This window comes from Vanellus vanellus (genome assembly GCF_965231255.1).
Source record: "Vanellus vanellus genome assembly, chromosome: 1".
Lineage (NCBI taxonomy): Eukaryota > Metazoa > Chordata > Aves > Charadriiformes > Charadriidae > Vanellus > Vanellus vanellus.
In genome coordinates this window covers 189,880,930-189,895,137 of record NC_138905.1, presented here as the reverse complement: position 1 = coordinate 189,895,137, position 14,208 = coordinate 189,880,930, and the positions used below count along the sequence as shown (strand labels likewise).

Below are 14,208 nucleotides of genomic sequence, written 5' to 3'. Positions count from 1 at the left end.
GGTTTATGGTCAGGAGAGACAACTTGACTAATTTGCCTGACCTCCTGTGTATCACAGACAGATAAATTTTATCCTCTTTCTTCTGTACAGAACCTAGTAATCTATTTGTGGCTAAAGAGGTACTAATATTGCTGCTTAATTTCTAGTATGAATTTGCCTTCAGCTTCTAGCAGCCGGTTCTTCTTACAACTTTCTATACTATAGTAAAGAGCCTTTTAGTACCTGGTGTTTTCTCCCTTTGAAAGTACTTATACATTGTAATCAAGTCACATCTCAATCATCTTTTCAATAAATGAAGTAATTCAAGCTCATGCATTATCTCACCACAAGGCATTTATGGCACACTTAAAACAGTTTTGGGTCTCTTATCTGCACCTCGTTCAATCTTGAAATGATGTTTTAAGAATATGGAGACCAGAAAATAGACATAATACTATTGTACTGGTCTTACCAAAACCATGTATGGAGGTAAAATAATAGATACAGGAGCTGCAGTTTCTCTTACCTCACTTCAGCCATCTCAAGGTTATTCAGCAGAATCTCTGAATTCAGCTGAGAGAGGGAGGACTGGAGACTTTCAGAAGAAAATTGGTCCTGTCTCTTTCAAGATTCAACGATCTGCCCTGCGTTGGTGGGATTTTTGTGGGTTTGGGTTTTGTTGTTTTTTCTTTTTGTGGGGGTGTGTGTGTCTGTGTCCCATGACTGTGCTTCATGTTTAGATGGCTAAAACTGGGTTAAGATCAATTTGTCCATAATGATCAAGTTCTGGGGGTTGATGGAGCTGACTGTCTATTGTATCACCAAGATATCTATTTTGAGTCTTTTCTAAGCCTCACATTTTTACCTATGTGCTCTGCATTCCCTGTTCCTAGGTGTATAATTGCCTTTGGCTTGGTTAAAATGCATTGTCTTTAAACAGATTCTGTGAATTAAGTGATCCCGGTCATACCGTGACAGTCCTGTCGCAGTTATTCACTGTCTGACCAGCATTTCTGTCAATCAAGACACATGTTATAAGCAGTGATTCTCACTTACTGCTGTCCCTCTTGCTAATCCTGGAGGAAGTCCTTCAAACTACAACCCGAGTGGCTTTCTACTGATAATTACTTTCTGATAACTGTCAGCCAGTTTTTAATGTTGTTCTGTGCTTGCTATCTTTTTTTTTTGACATAAATCAGAATATCACAAGATTCTAAATTATGTGCAATATGAAATGCTAAGCAGGCTGCAAACATGCTGTACTTTATCAAACTCACAACCTCCAAAATAATAAAAAAAAAAGGTTTCTTTGACCAGAAAACCTTTACATAAAGCCAAGTTTGCTAGTATTCATTATATTTCTGATCTTTTCTACCTTGTGAACTCCACAACAATTTTTCCACTTGTTTCTATGGTACAGGCTCAAGGCTAACTAGCTTATCCTCATCCGAGCCATGCAGCCCAGCTGTCTGAACACTGACATGCCGCTATCAATCTCTCTGCACCTTGCGCAATTTTCTAATTATTCTTAAGTTTTAAGAATCTGGATCAGTGAACCAGATAGCTCCCCCACACCGACTATTTAGGAAATGAACCTGCCAATTAAACGTGCTTATCCTTAGTAATATCTCATCTTTGATGTCTTGGCTAATACCCTCTTTTAATTACCACTGATCCGGATTTGGCTTTTAACATTCCAGTTGCTTCACAGCACAAGGCTGTCTGCAGTCTCCAAGATCACCGCCTTGCAGCTAAGCTAGTCTGCTGTCAAAGCTCATCCACTGTCCAAAAGCCAAGGTTTATGTCCCACTTTCCCTGGACCCTCTTGGGGATTTTAACACATCCAGAGAATCCAGCAGAATAAACCTGCAAAGACACATACAAACCTCCGGATGCACGACTGTAGCAGGGGAACACAGTTTTTATTCCTTTTGCAGCCTAATTAGTTCTCATTCACCAAATTCAAGTTCAGAGACTTGGGTCTGTGCTCACTTGTTGGCGGACCAGAGCTGCAATGAAAAGACATCTAAAGTGCTACACTTCTGCCTTGATATTTCCATAGTCACATCAGCCTAGAAGCCAAAGGATGAATAAGGCATGAAAATGGCAATTCCTTGTTAAAAATACCTACTCAAAACAAAGCAGATAGTACAACATAAATTAATAGGTCTGGAAGACTAACTAAGACCAGTGATTAGAAGGGAAAATCAACGTTTTTCCAAGCGTCTTACACTCTCCCTATGTGTTGCCCTATGTGAGGTGACAGGTACATGTGGGGTGGCAGCTCCAGACAGGCTGGTCTACATAACCCATAGCTTCATCATTAGCTGCCAAATGCAGGCTCACCCTGACCTCCCTGCCTGAATGCTCTGGTGCCAATTCATAAAGCAATTTCAACTGTTGACTCTCTCAGTGAGATGATAGGGAGATACGCTGGGGAGACACCGATTCCAGCTTCAAATTCTGCTGACGACCACCACCAAATGAACCGAATGTGGTTAAAAGGCTCAAGGCAATCTTAATAAACAGGCACTGGGGAAATTTACTGAAATTGTGCAGAAGACAGTCTGATAGGTGTTGGGTACTTTTTTTTTTAGAGAGAGACGGACTGTTTTGGAGATTTTAATGTGTTAGTTTTCTAGTCTGACTGCACCCAGCTCCAATTTCCAGCCGCTGGGTCTTGACAAACTATTGACTGCTAAGTTGAAGAGCCTGCGATGAAAGCATTTCTGCCCATCCAAGCACTTAGGTACTCTCCACATTTATCAAGCCTAATAAAAATAAATCATGTTTTCTCGAATCTTCCATTAGGCCTATTTTTCAGCTTCTTAATCATTCTTATTGGCCTGAGAAAGTTCAGTTCATGAATGTCTCCCCTGAGACATTGTCTCTCACAGTCAGACTTGACAGCCTGTGGGACAGGATCTGGAGTTCACCAGCTCCTGCTCTTTGTGAGCGGTGCCAAGGGAGGAGGAGATGAAGGCCTGCCTCAGGATGCATGATTCCCAGCAGCAGGAAAAAGTGGAAGAAAGCGCAGTAAGGACAGGCTACAGGCAGGTGTGCCTCCAGCTCCTCGGTAGGTAGAAGTTGGGCTGTTGCTTCCCAGCGTCCAAGTCAGAAGCCCCAGTAGTTCCCGCTGCCCACTTATCACTGTATCACAGAATCTCCTAGATTGGAAAAGATCTGTAAGACCATCCAGTCCAATCATTAACCTAACACTGACAATCCCTGAGCACTATATCTACACGACCCTTAAGTACCTCCAGGGATGGGGACTACACCACTGCCCTGGGTAACGTGTTCCAGTGCCTGATGACCCTTTCAGTAAAGAAATTCTTCCTAATATCCAATCTAAACTTCCGTTGGCACAACTTGAAGCCATTTCCTCTTATTCTATCACCTGTTACTTGACAGAACAGGTTGACTCCCACCTCTCTGCAACCTCCTTTTCAACTCCAACCTCTCTGCTCTTCTTTCAGAGAGCGATAAGGTCTCCCCTGAGCCTCCTTTTCTCCAGGCTAAACAACCCCAGTTCCCTCAGCCGCTCCTCATAAGACATGTGCTCCAGACCCCTCCCCAGTTTCGTTGCCCTTCTTTGCACATGCTCCAGTGCCTCAATGTCCTTGTGGTGAGGGGCCCAAAATTGAACTCAAGATGTACTCAAGATGCGGCCTCACCAGTGCTGAGCACAGGGGTAAAATCACCTCCCTGGTCCTACTGGCTACACTATTCCTGATGCAGGCCAGGATGCTGTTGGCCTTCTTGGCCATCTGGGCACACTGCTGGCTCATGTTCAGCCAGCTATCAATCAACACCCCCAGGTCCCTCTCTGCTGAGCAGCTTTCCAGCCACTCCTCCCCAAGCCTGTAGCGTTGGTGGGGGTTGTTGCTGCCAAAGTGTAAGACCGGCATTTGGCCTTATTGAAACTCATACAGTTTGCCTTAGCCCATTGATCTAGTCTGTCTAAATCCTTCTGCATGGTCTCCCTATCCTCAGGCAGATCAACACTTCCACCCAGCTTGGTGTCATCTGCAAACTTACTGAGGGTGCACTCGACATGGGGTACTGAGGGTGCACTCAATTATACTAGACTTCAGCTCTGCTCTTCCAGACCAGAGGCATTTTCTGGCACCTCTCTTCCATTCAAAGGGAAGCCTCAAAGCTGGTGCCCTTCTCAGACCACCCTTCCCTGGTAGTTACACAGCTAGAGAACAGGATCACACGGTCTTTGCTTGGCACTCCTTTATTTAGGCATCCAAAGGTACGTAACTACATTTGTTTTACTGACTGACGCAGAGACCGATGACCTCATGTTCAGTTGTTAATGATACACAGGACAGAATCTGCCCTAACCCTCCCGCAAACATGCGTACCACAAACCCCATCTACAGGGTACTCCTGGGCATATAAACTTCATATTTGGCCATATTAAAATGCTATCCTAACCAACTAACCAAATGATTCTGCATCATCAATGCATCTCCCTATTGACTATATTCTCAGTCTGTTATCATCTCCAAACTTCACAGTAACTGCCTCCTTGATCACTGACTAAAAATAAATAGGACCAAGAACTAAATCACAGCAACATTTTAGTGACAATTCCCTGCTTAGCATTTGCCAGTTTGAAACCTGCAGATAATTTTTATATAGTTAAATGAAAGGGAAACTAACAGTATATATTCTAATTCAAGATGACAAATGGGACATACTCAAGGATTTAACAAAAAAAAAGTATTACCTCCTTTGCTGAATAAATTCTAATCAAAAAAGGGGGAAAAAATTTGGCACAATCCATTTTCCCTCCACCTACATTGATTAGCATTATATTACTCTCCTTAATTTTAATTGATTGACTTCCAAGTCAGATGTTTTACTGGGTTTTGTACAGTCCCTTTTAGTTTTTAAATACCTTGGCTATCCAATTCACCTTTCAATACTGCCACAGCATTTGCTTTTTCCATCTTGTAGAAGAACCACAGTGCTCAAAAATTATCAACAGCAACTGTTGACAGAGTTTCTTAGACAGCTCTTTTAAAACTCTTGAATGCAAATTGTTCAGACTTGCTGATTTGAAAATCTTCAATTTTAATTAGTGTGTAGATCTTGTCTTCAATAGTTGTTAATCAATGTCTTGGAGTTATTATTGGAATGAGAATGTCTACGCTACCAACACTGTGAGATAGTAGCTATTGAATGGTTTAATTGTCCAACAACCTGGCCAATTTTCTGTTATGACACTAAATGACTAGCAAATTGCCTCAATAACCCAAACAGATTTCATTAGCACAGCTTCCTAATACACTTAAAAAATTCTCTACCTCTTACAGCTGAGATTTCTCCTCATATCCTTTTGCTCTGTAATAAATAAAAGTAGCTGCTTTCTGTAACCCAGGTCATTTTCACTGGCAGTAGACTCTCAGCGAAGCTGATGCTGTTTGGATACTTGAGTAAGCTGAACCATTGGTAAAGCACCAGCTTTCCTGTGGTGTGCTCCAGTCCTGACTCAGCTCCATGGCTCGAGCTTCCAGACCAGGAGGTTCAGAAGAAAAATGGAAGCTGAGCAAGAGTGAAGTTATTTTCCAAAAGGAAACATGCAGGACAGAATGAGGGGCAGATGCCTATCCCCCTCCTCCTTGGATTTGTTTTCCCGTGTAGCTGATAAGACACCAGCACTGCATTTTCACTGGCTCCAGGATGGCTTGTCTGACTGAGAAGAAACTGAAAACCTCCGCGGATTGCCCTCCTGGTACAGCCCAAAGGATGAGTAACTTGGAAATGGAGTACTACTACTACAGCCACTCTGAAGTGTGAGCGCGATAGAGTTCTTAGTGTATTTTCTGACAATCTGGAAGCAAAACAATACCTTTGCAATTGCTGGATTCCAGTGCTATTCCTCCCTTGAATGGCCAATCCCAGGAAACAGGTGACACTAACAATTTGTGAAGCCACAGCCATTTCAGGATTGTTAGCTACCAATATTGGCAAGCAGGATACTTCAGCTGTACAGGGCAGAAACAGAGGCAGCTTGCTCATGGCATGGGAAAGCACACAGCAGCAAGACGCTCTGTCTTAATCCAAGTGGGAAGGAAGAAGAACCAGGACACACTGGGAACATCTCAACTATTACGTGCCTTGCACACAACACACAGACTCTCAGAGCACAAGAGCTGTCCAAGTCTCTAGACGTGATTGCAAGAAATACTTGTATACCTTTACTAAAATGAACTTTTGGATGATCTTCCAGAAGATGGACAAAAAGACAGAGAAAAGGAAATCCAGTTCTTCTAGCTACCCCTTCAGAAAACAGAGCTGTATGAAACCACTAAGATATTTCCTACCTCACTAAAACTACATGCACTGCAATACCATATGTTATCACCAAACGCATATGAAGAACAAGGGCTCTTTTGAAAAGTTGTCTTGTAGTACGGCCCAGAAAGTGGAAAATTTTGAGAGATGTGCCAGCCTCCAATTTTGTGTTACAAATGACTGTCAGCCACAGTGAAGTAAAGTTACATGGGTTTGTGGTGATGAAAATTTTACAGCAGCTCTACATTTTTCAAGTCTCAAAGGTTTAAATGTAAATATTCATGATCTCCACAGAGTATATTTTCTGCATTGAATCGATTTTGAATATTTTATCATACAAACCACTAAAATGATTTTGCATGATCTTCCAAAGAATACTTACTCGTTCACAAAAGTGGAAAATTTCAACTGCAAGTGTTAGAACATTGAGAAGATGATGAGCAAGAAAAACTAAGTGAGCAGATACTGTTCTCTAACTCCCATCTCTTAAAATGTAGACAGTTTAGCTGGCCATGAAAAATTTCCTATCTTTTACAAATCCCATCTCTCTTTGGAAATCCCTACTGACTTGTGCCAGGACACTTCTAGTTCAGCTTCACAGTATTTCAAGATCACTGTCTAAGATGAAAGCATCACAGAAATAATTCTCTTAAGGTTTAACAGCCACTAAAATGGTTCAATGCTGTGGCTATGCACTATCTAAGCACATTAACTGAATTTTCCACCACTTGACAATAAACTGAATTTGAACAGAAGGCTCCTACAATGGCAAAAAAAAAAAAAAAAGTCATACTTAAAACTATTTGGTTCACTCATTCTCTTAATTATTCATTCAATAATTGTGAAATGAGTTAATTTTGAAAAATTCTAAACATCTAAAAACTAGAAACTGGTTGAAATCTCCTTCACTGAATCAATGACATGAAAGAGTTAAAAGTAAACCCATGACTAATTCCTGATAAATCAAATCTAATGAATAATATCTGCTTAATATATCACATACAGCAGCAGAAAAATTTAGCGTACCAGTGCTAGGGATTACCTGGCAAGGAGAATAGGAGGTTAAAAAAAGTGCATTTATTTCTACTAGATTCAGATATCAATTAATAAAATATTATAGTGATGACTCTACAGTATCAATAAACAGCCTTAGAGACAGCAGGAGCAGTAAGAATAAAATATTTAGATCTAGAGCAGAAGAATTTACAGCAGAATAATCTGACTTTTCACTGCTAACCAGGCAAAGCAGGACACATCTACCTGTAAAGTGAAAAATACATCTTGGAAAAGATGGGACCTCCTCTCCAGGTCCAGCCCAAGGTAAGTGCTTGCTCCCACCCATGCTGGGGAATGCATCCTGCAGCTCCCACCCGCTCCCCGAGGAAACCCACATGGAGATGCGTGGAGAGCTTCCCCTTTCTTGCTGCAAGCTGCAAATGTTTAAAGGGGAAACCTTTTTCCAAGAGGCAACCGAGAGTGAGCCTCAAAGCACAGATTCATGGAGAGAAGACAGCCATTTGATTCAAGTGCGCTCTGCCGATGTTTCCCCCCTCCCCATACCCAAGTGTTGCTAAGCTATAATGTTATGTGATGTTCAAAGCTATCTGTAGGCACACTAACCCTTTGTTCCACAGGGCAGCTGAGTTGTTGCTATCGAGAAAGAACAAACTGATGCTCGATAGCCTTGGTGACTTGAAAAAACATCGCTGATATAAATAGTAAACCTCTCTAAAACAGTTTTTATCTGTGGCACAGAGAAAGGCAAAAAGCAAAACCTAATCAGGCTGCAGTTCTTGTGTTGGTGAGGATACTCCCATCAACTGCAAATGGAAGCTTTAACCACAAACTTAAAAGTCAGACCAGCAAGTCCTCAGCATCACTTCCAGAGTATCTTCTGTGAAAACATCTTACCACTGTGCACGTGTCTGATAAACAAGGAATATGTATGTGTACGCACTCCATAGATGACACCCATTTAGTACCGAGAGGGACAGCTTTACTTTCAGTGCTGTCCTGCTGTATGCATCGGGTGCCGTAATCGGTACCAAAAAATTGTGAAAACATGCTTTGCGAAAATTAAAATCCTTGAAACATAAATGAAGCTATCTGTTTAACACCATAAGCACTAAACGTGATTTGGCCATCTGATACTACAAATACATCTTAAAGTACTAAAAATAAGGTGTCATACAGAATAGTAGCATGTGATGTGAATAACCCTCAAAACTATGTAAACTTCTTAGAGTTAAAGGAAAGAAAGAGACAAACAGTTGTTATACCCTTCTTCCCTTACACAGTTAAATGCAAATTCTCCTTTACAGTCATATTCCTGATATCTCCCTGCATACACAGCTGATACGCCACCTACTGCAAACCCGAGCTGACAGTCGGAGCAATGCTAGCAGCATTTCCATTCCAACATCGTGCCGGAGCTGAATAAAGGTGCTTTTTTTAAAAAAAAATCCCTTTGCAAGCTGACAAGAACAAAGCAAGATAGCTGCCTTTTTGTCCTAGCTTAAATAATGGAGAGAAAAATAAACAGAAGAGAAAAGGAATGTGAAGAAAAACAAAGCAACTCTGAAGGCTCTGAGCAAGACAAGGACTATAAAACGTCTCTGATTACCCTGAATGTTGGTGGCTATCTATATATCACACAAAAACAGACACTAACCAAGTATCCAGATTCTTTTCTTGAAGGGATCATAAACGGCAAAATAATGTGCCCATTCGATGCAGACGGTCATTACTTCATCGACAGAGATGGACTCCTTTTCAGACACATTCTCAACTTCCTACGAAATGGAGAACTTCTTCTACCGGAAGGGTTTCGAGAAAATCAACTTTTGGCACAAGAAGCAGATTTTTTCCAGCTTAAGGTACTCTCAGATGCAGTGAAATCAAGGTGGGAGAAGGAACAGCTAGCATCTCGAGAGACTACTTTCCTGGAAATAACTGACAGCCACGACCGTTCACAAGGACTTAGAATCTTTTGTAATGCTCCTGATTTCATCGCAAAAATAAAATCCAGAATTGTACTGGTGTCCAAAAGCAGGCTGGATGGATTTCCGGAGGAGTTTTCAGTATCTTCAAATATTATTCAATTCAAGTACTTCATAAAGTCTGAAAACGGCACACGGCTGGTACTGAAGGAGGACAACACCTTTGTCTGCACCCTGGAAACTCTTAAGTTTGAGGCTATAATGACGGCTTTAAAATGTGGATTTAGACTGCTGACCAGTCTGGATTGTTCCAAAGGGTCAATTGTTCACAGTGATGCACTTCATTTTATCAAGTAATCACAGAGGCAAAGGAAAGGAGCATGCAGCCCGTAAACCTCCTTGACTCGCAGCCTCCTGGCATCACAAATAATGTATCGAACTAGCCTTGTACCACGGAGATCGGCTGCTAATCAATTGATGTGAGCTAATGGTATGTAAATCTCATAATGACATCCATCTCTGACTTACTTAAGCTGAATGAAAATTTTATGTCTGAATTTAATAAAAATTATCTGCTAAACATTGTAAACACAGATCGAATGCTTTATGCTATTTGTAATATGTGTTTTCTCAATGCTGTCTTTCAACCAGAGAGTCTAGCTGAATTTTTGTGTACTTGTATGACTAACATGCATACACCTAACTGCTCTGCTGAATAGCAGGGAGAGTATTTTCATATAAGAAGCAGGCTTAAAATATGTTTTGCTTATAACAAATTCAGAATGGATTTTAACTGGAATAAATGATTTTGAGTGTTCGTTAGTGTTTATGCTAATCTGTTGTACTGAATTTGCAAAAAAATGAGATTGCAAGAGGGTTTCAAATTAATCAACTTGATTTTAAAGTTAAATGATTTCTTAACTCACTTAAAACCAAATTTACAGCTATGTTACTACATTTAAAAAATTGCCAAAAACATGTAAACCAACAAAATAATGTTGAGGGGATTAGTTCTATTATGGGGAATGAGTGGAATCTGCACAGAATGTTAGATTTTCTAATTACATATACATATCAAATGGCTAATAAAAATATTTGACAAAGTTTCATGTAACAGGTGTCCAGTAATGACATCCTACAATGCTAAAGTCACTATTTCCTCCTAATCATTTGTGCTTGTAAGGACAGGCAATTAACATAGCCCTTGCTTTGCACAATGGCTTACTAAAAGCAACTAGTACTATTAGTTTTCAATAGACCACCTGCTGGCATTTAAAAATGTATCACCCTAAGTAACAGAACAAATACCTTCTTTCTCCTCATCTCCACTATTTATTAAATCTTTTCATTTATATTTTAAATAAAGTTTTAATAGCTTCTGTGGAACAACTGTAAGTAATTTAACCACAAGCATTACAAACCAGTCACTCTGCAAAAGCGGAAGCAAAAGTCATCATAAAAGGCAAAAAGAAGCTGTACTAATTCTGTGTTTAACCTTTGTCGATCATTGAACTCAACCATCATTCACAGTTCAAACAAACCCAAAATTCAAGTAAAATGCTATTAAAGTAAGAAAAAACAACCAAGTAGTTTCTCAACTTCCCCAAAACATCAATGTTGTACAGAAAAAAAAAATACTAAGAATGTCAACAAAATGCAGTATAATCCATATTAGAAGTGACAACTGAGGAACACAGCTAACACAAGACGGGCTGAGAACAGTTTTCTTTCAGATTTTAGAGGGAACAAATCCATCCTTAGTAGACTGGGATGTTCTTTTCAGACATCCAAGCTGAAGAACTGTTCGTGTATCCCAAAACTTCTCTGAGTTTATCCAAATACATTAACTATCTACAAACAAAAGATCTATAGCAAAATACAATTCTTTACATACTTATTTTACACTCATAGGCCATCCTGAGTAGAACTCCATCAGTGCATGTCATCCTCCATCCTTCCCCCCCCCAAGTTATTTTCAAATATCTTAAAAAAAATCTGCATTAACCACTAATCTTGTACATACAAGAATCTCTCAGACTTCCATGCAAAGTAAATTTGAAAGTTTCCCTAAAAGATATCCAAAATAAAATTCTGCTGATCTTCTAGGACAAAAACTAGAAACAACATCACACAGAACAATTACATTAAAAGCCCTTTGTGGACACAATTCTCTACACGAGCAAGAAAAAGTGACAAGATAATCTAAAAAAGGCCATAACTAATCGACAAGTTTTAAAGAAGCATGCTCTCAGTGCTGTCAAATACACAGCCCGCATAAGCACGAAGTCTGGAGGAGGCTGTTGCTCCTAGCATGTCAAATCATCCATTTTCACTTAAATGCTTTTGGTTATAACCTTCACTTGTAATGGAACTTTGATTGATATTTCAAATGTCATTGCAGTTGAGAAGAAAAAAGAAAAACAGCAAAAATCAATTTTTATTTCAAACAATTAATATACTTACATGGTAATTAAAATATATTGTGGTTGCTTGCCTTTCAGTTGGGCTCTTAGGATGCCAAACATCAAGGAATCATTAGCGCTTTAGTATCAGAAAGCAGTACCAGTTTTTCATCGGAGCATGACTTCACTCGTGAAAAAGCGGTAAAGAATTTGATGGCTCTGCATTTATTGTAGAAAATACTTTTGGACTATAAGCTACTCACAAACTGGTAATCACAGGTAAAATTCAAACCATCTGAAATATCTTCTAAAAATATTCTATAGCTGTTCTTAAAAGATTTACTGGGAAGCTTTTCTTGCCAGGTCTTTGGTTCAGAGTACCTACTTCCCTCTTTAACCTACAAAAAAGAAAGAACACTTGAAACTCCTTTTTGTTTTAAAGTTAAAAATGTACATCTCTAATCACTAGTAAAAATAAAGTCCTGGGTTGTTTTTTCCTTTGATTTAAAACTCAATGATTCATTACATTACACACTTTTCACTGCATATTTTTTTATTTCTGTGTAAATAACACTGACATCTATGGCATACAGGTAAAGTCATCTGCTGTAACACTAACTTCAATCTTGTCTTCTTTTCCCATTTTCATGAGCACTCATGCATTTCAACAAGTGTCAGGATTTGAAATTTTTACATGCCATCTCTCATCAAAAGCACCTCACTCATCTGTTTGATTCACACAGCAGAAACAGACGGAAGATGGGGGTAAAAAAATAATTCTCTTCCCTGTTCATACTGAACAAATCCACAATTATGTTGAATCACGCCATATCAACTATAATCAGACACTTCAAACTAGTGTGTGTGTCTTGTTTTGGTATATGAACAAAAAGACCACATAAAACCTCCATACTGTGAACAATGTTTCCTTTTTACTTCATAAATATACTAAAAATAACATAAATATATTTTGCATTTGCTCAGTCACTCAGGTGAATACTTGTGTTCCACCTCTTTTCTTTTTTAAGGTGTGCCAGAAAAGGTAGCCAGTTATATATCAGTTTCCTTTTTTGTCTTTTCTTTCAAGATTGGAAATTTCGTATTTAATACTACTATGAAAATGAGAAAACTAAAAAAATCAAGTGCTTAAGTCAGAAATACTAACAGTTGTTCTAACAACATTAGTTAGAATATGATGTGCATAGGAAGTATTTCTATTCATCTTTCTCTCATTAAGACTTGGATCACAATGACCTTATCAGAACAGTCCTACAAGTATCAGGAATGAACGACAACTTCCATAATTTCTCTGATGATCTTCAATTGCTCGGGTAGGAGTAAAAAGGATCTTCCTCCCCCTTCCCAAGGAGGCACTTAACCTGCTCTCAGGCTTGGTCAGCTCCACTTGCCTCCCTGCCCATTTTCTTGGGTGAGAAAAAGGGCCACCAAGCAGAAAGGACAGAGGGAGTTGAAGGCAGGACTGACCCCCATACACTGTAAAAAGAACATCCTTGCCCCTTTGAATGACTGCTCATGAAAAAAATATATATAGCTGCCAAATTGATCAAAATACCCAGACTTTTCCATTGGTGGAGGAGAAGCCAAGGGCTCTTTTACCACAGTTGGCAGTATGCTGACACAGGTACCAACTATCTGGTTTATTTCTACATAAGGACAAAACCCAAGAGCGGCTGCACTATGCCAGACTAAGGTCAGTCTAGCCCAATGTCTCCTGATGACTGTGAACTGTTTCCATCCCCTGATCCTTCGCATCTCTGGGCAGAATTCCCATTTTTGATCCTTTGACCATCACATCCTTCCCTTTATCTTGTTCCCCAGACCATCATACAACTACTTTTCATTTTTCTTTCCCCATACCCCTTCCTTTCACCAGGCGGGTTGTACGGCTTTGTTAGGGATGCCTAGGAAAGAATATAAAACCAGAAAAGGCATATACAATGCTCCCTTGAAGTATTTCCTCAGTCTCCAGCTGCTTACTGCCCAATGACTTCTAGAGACAGATGTGGTTTCTGGAGGTAGCCCTGATGCTGTGAAATACACAGGTTGCGCAACAAAGTCAAATTACAGCTCCAACTCCACACCTTCAGTACCTGCTCACTCATTGACCAGTGTTTCACAGCATCATAATTGCACTATTGATGTTTTCAAACACTCTTGTCTTATTTTTAATTGTCTTTTTTTTTTGCATTTGTACCTATTACAACTGTGTAAGTGACAATTGGTCACTTCTCTTCTGCAGTAGGTAATATTTCTCTAGATCCTAAAGGGGCAAAAAACCTACAGCATTATTTGCAGCAATCAGCGGCATTGTTATTTTCACCTATTACTTAAAAGCATTACAAGGTTTCCATTCAAGAAGATGAGAACAGCTTAAGAAAATTATCTTGCTCCTTTTCTCCCCTTTAGTATACAAGCAGAGTAAGAGCAGGCAACAAATATTCCAATTTAATAACAGCAGTGCCTCATCCATGAATTTATTTGGGTAGAAGGGTCATGTTGCCCTAATTCTGTTGACTGGTGAATCAGGACTGGGCATGAAGGAGGTGAGTTAACTT

General features: G+C 39.7%; 2 protein-coding genes across 3 annotated transcripts in view; one reads left to right on the top strand and one right to left on the bottom strand.

The window, feature by feature from the left end:
- Positions 1-14,208, bottom strand: part of GTF2F2 (general transcription factor IIF subunit 2) — a 95,960-nt gene that overhangs the window by 53,913 nt on the left and 27,839 nt on the right. The window lies entirely within an intron of this gene.
- KCTD4 (potassium channel tetramerization domain containing 4) lies at positions 8,814-9,587 on the top strand (the record flags this gene model as incomplete). Its single annotated transcript, XM_082485937.1, has 1 exon — positions 8,814-9,587. The coding sequence occupies one exon, from the start codon at positions 8,814-8,816 to the stop codon at positions 9,585-9,587; it is 774 nt and encodes a 257-aa protein (XP_082342063.1).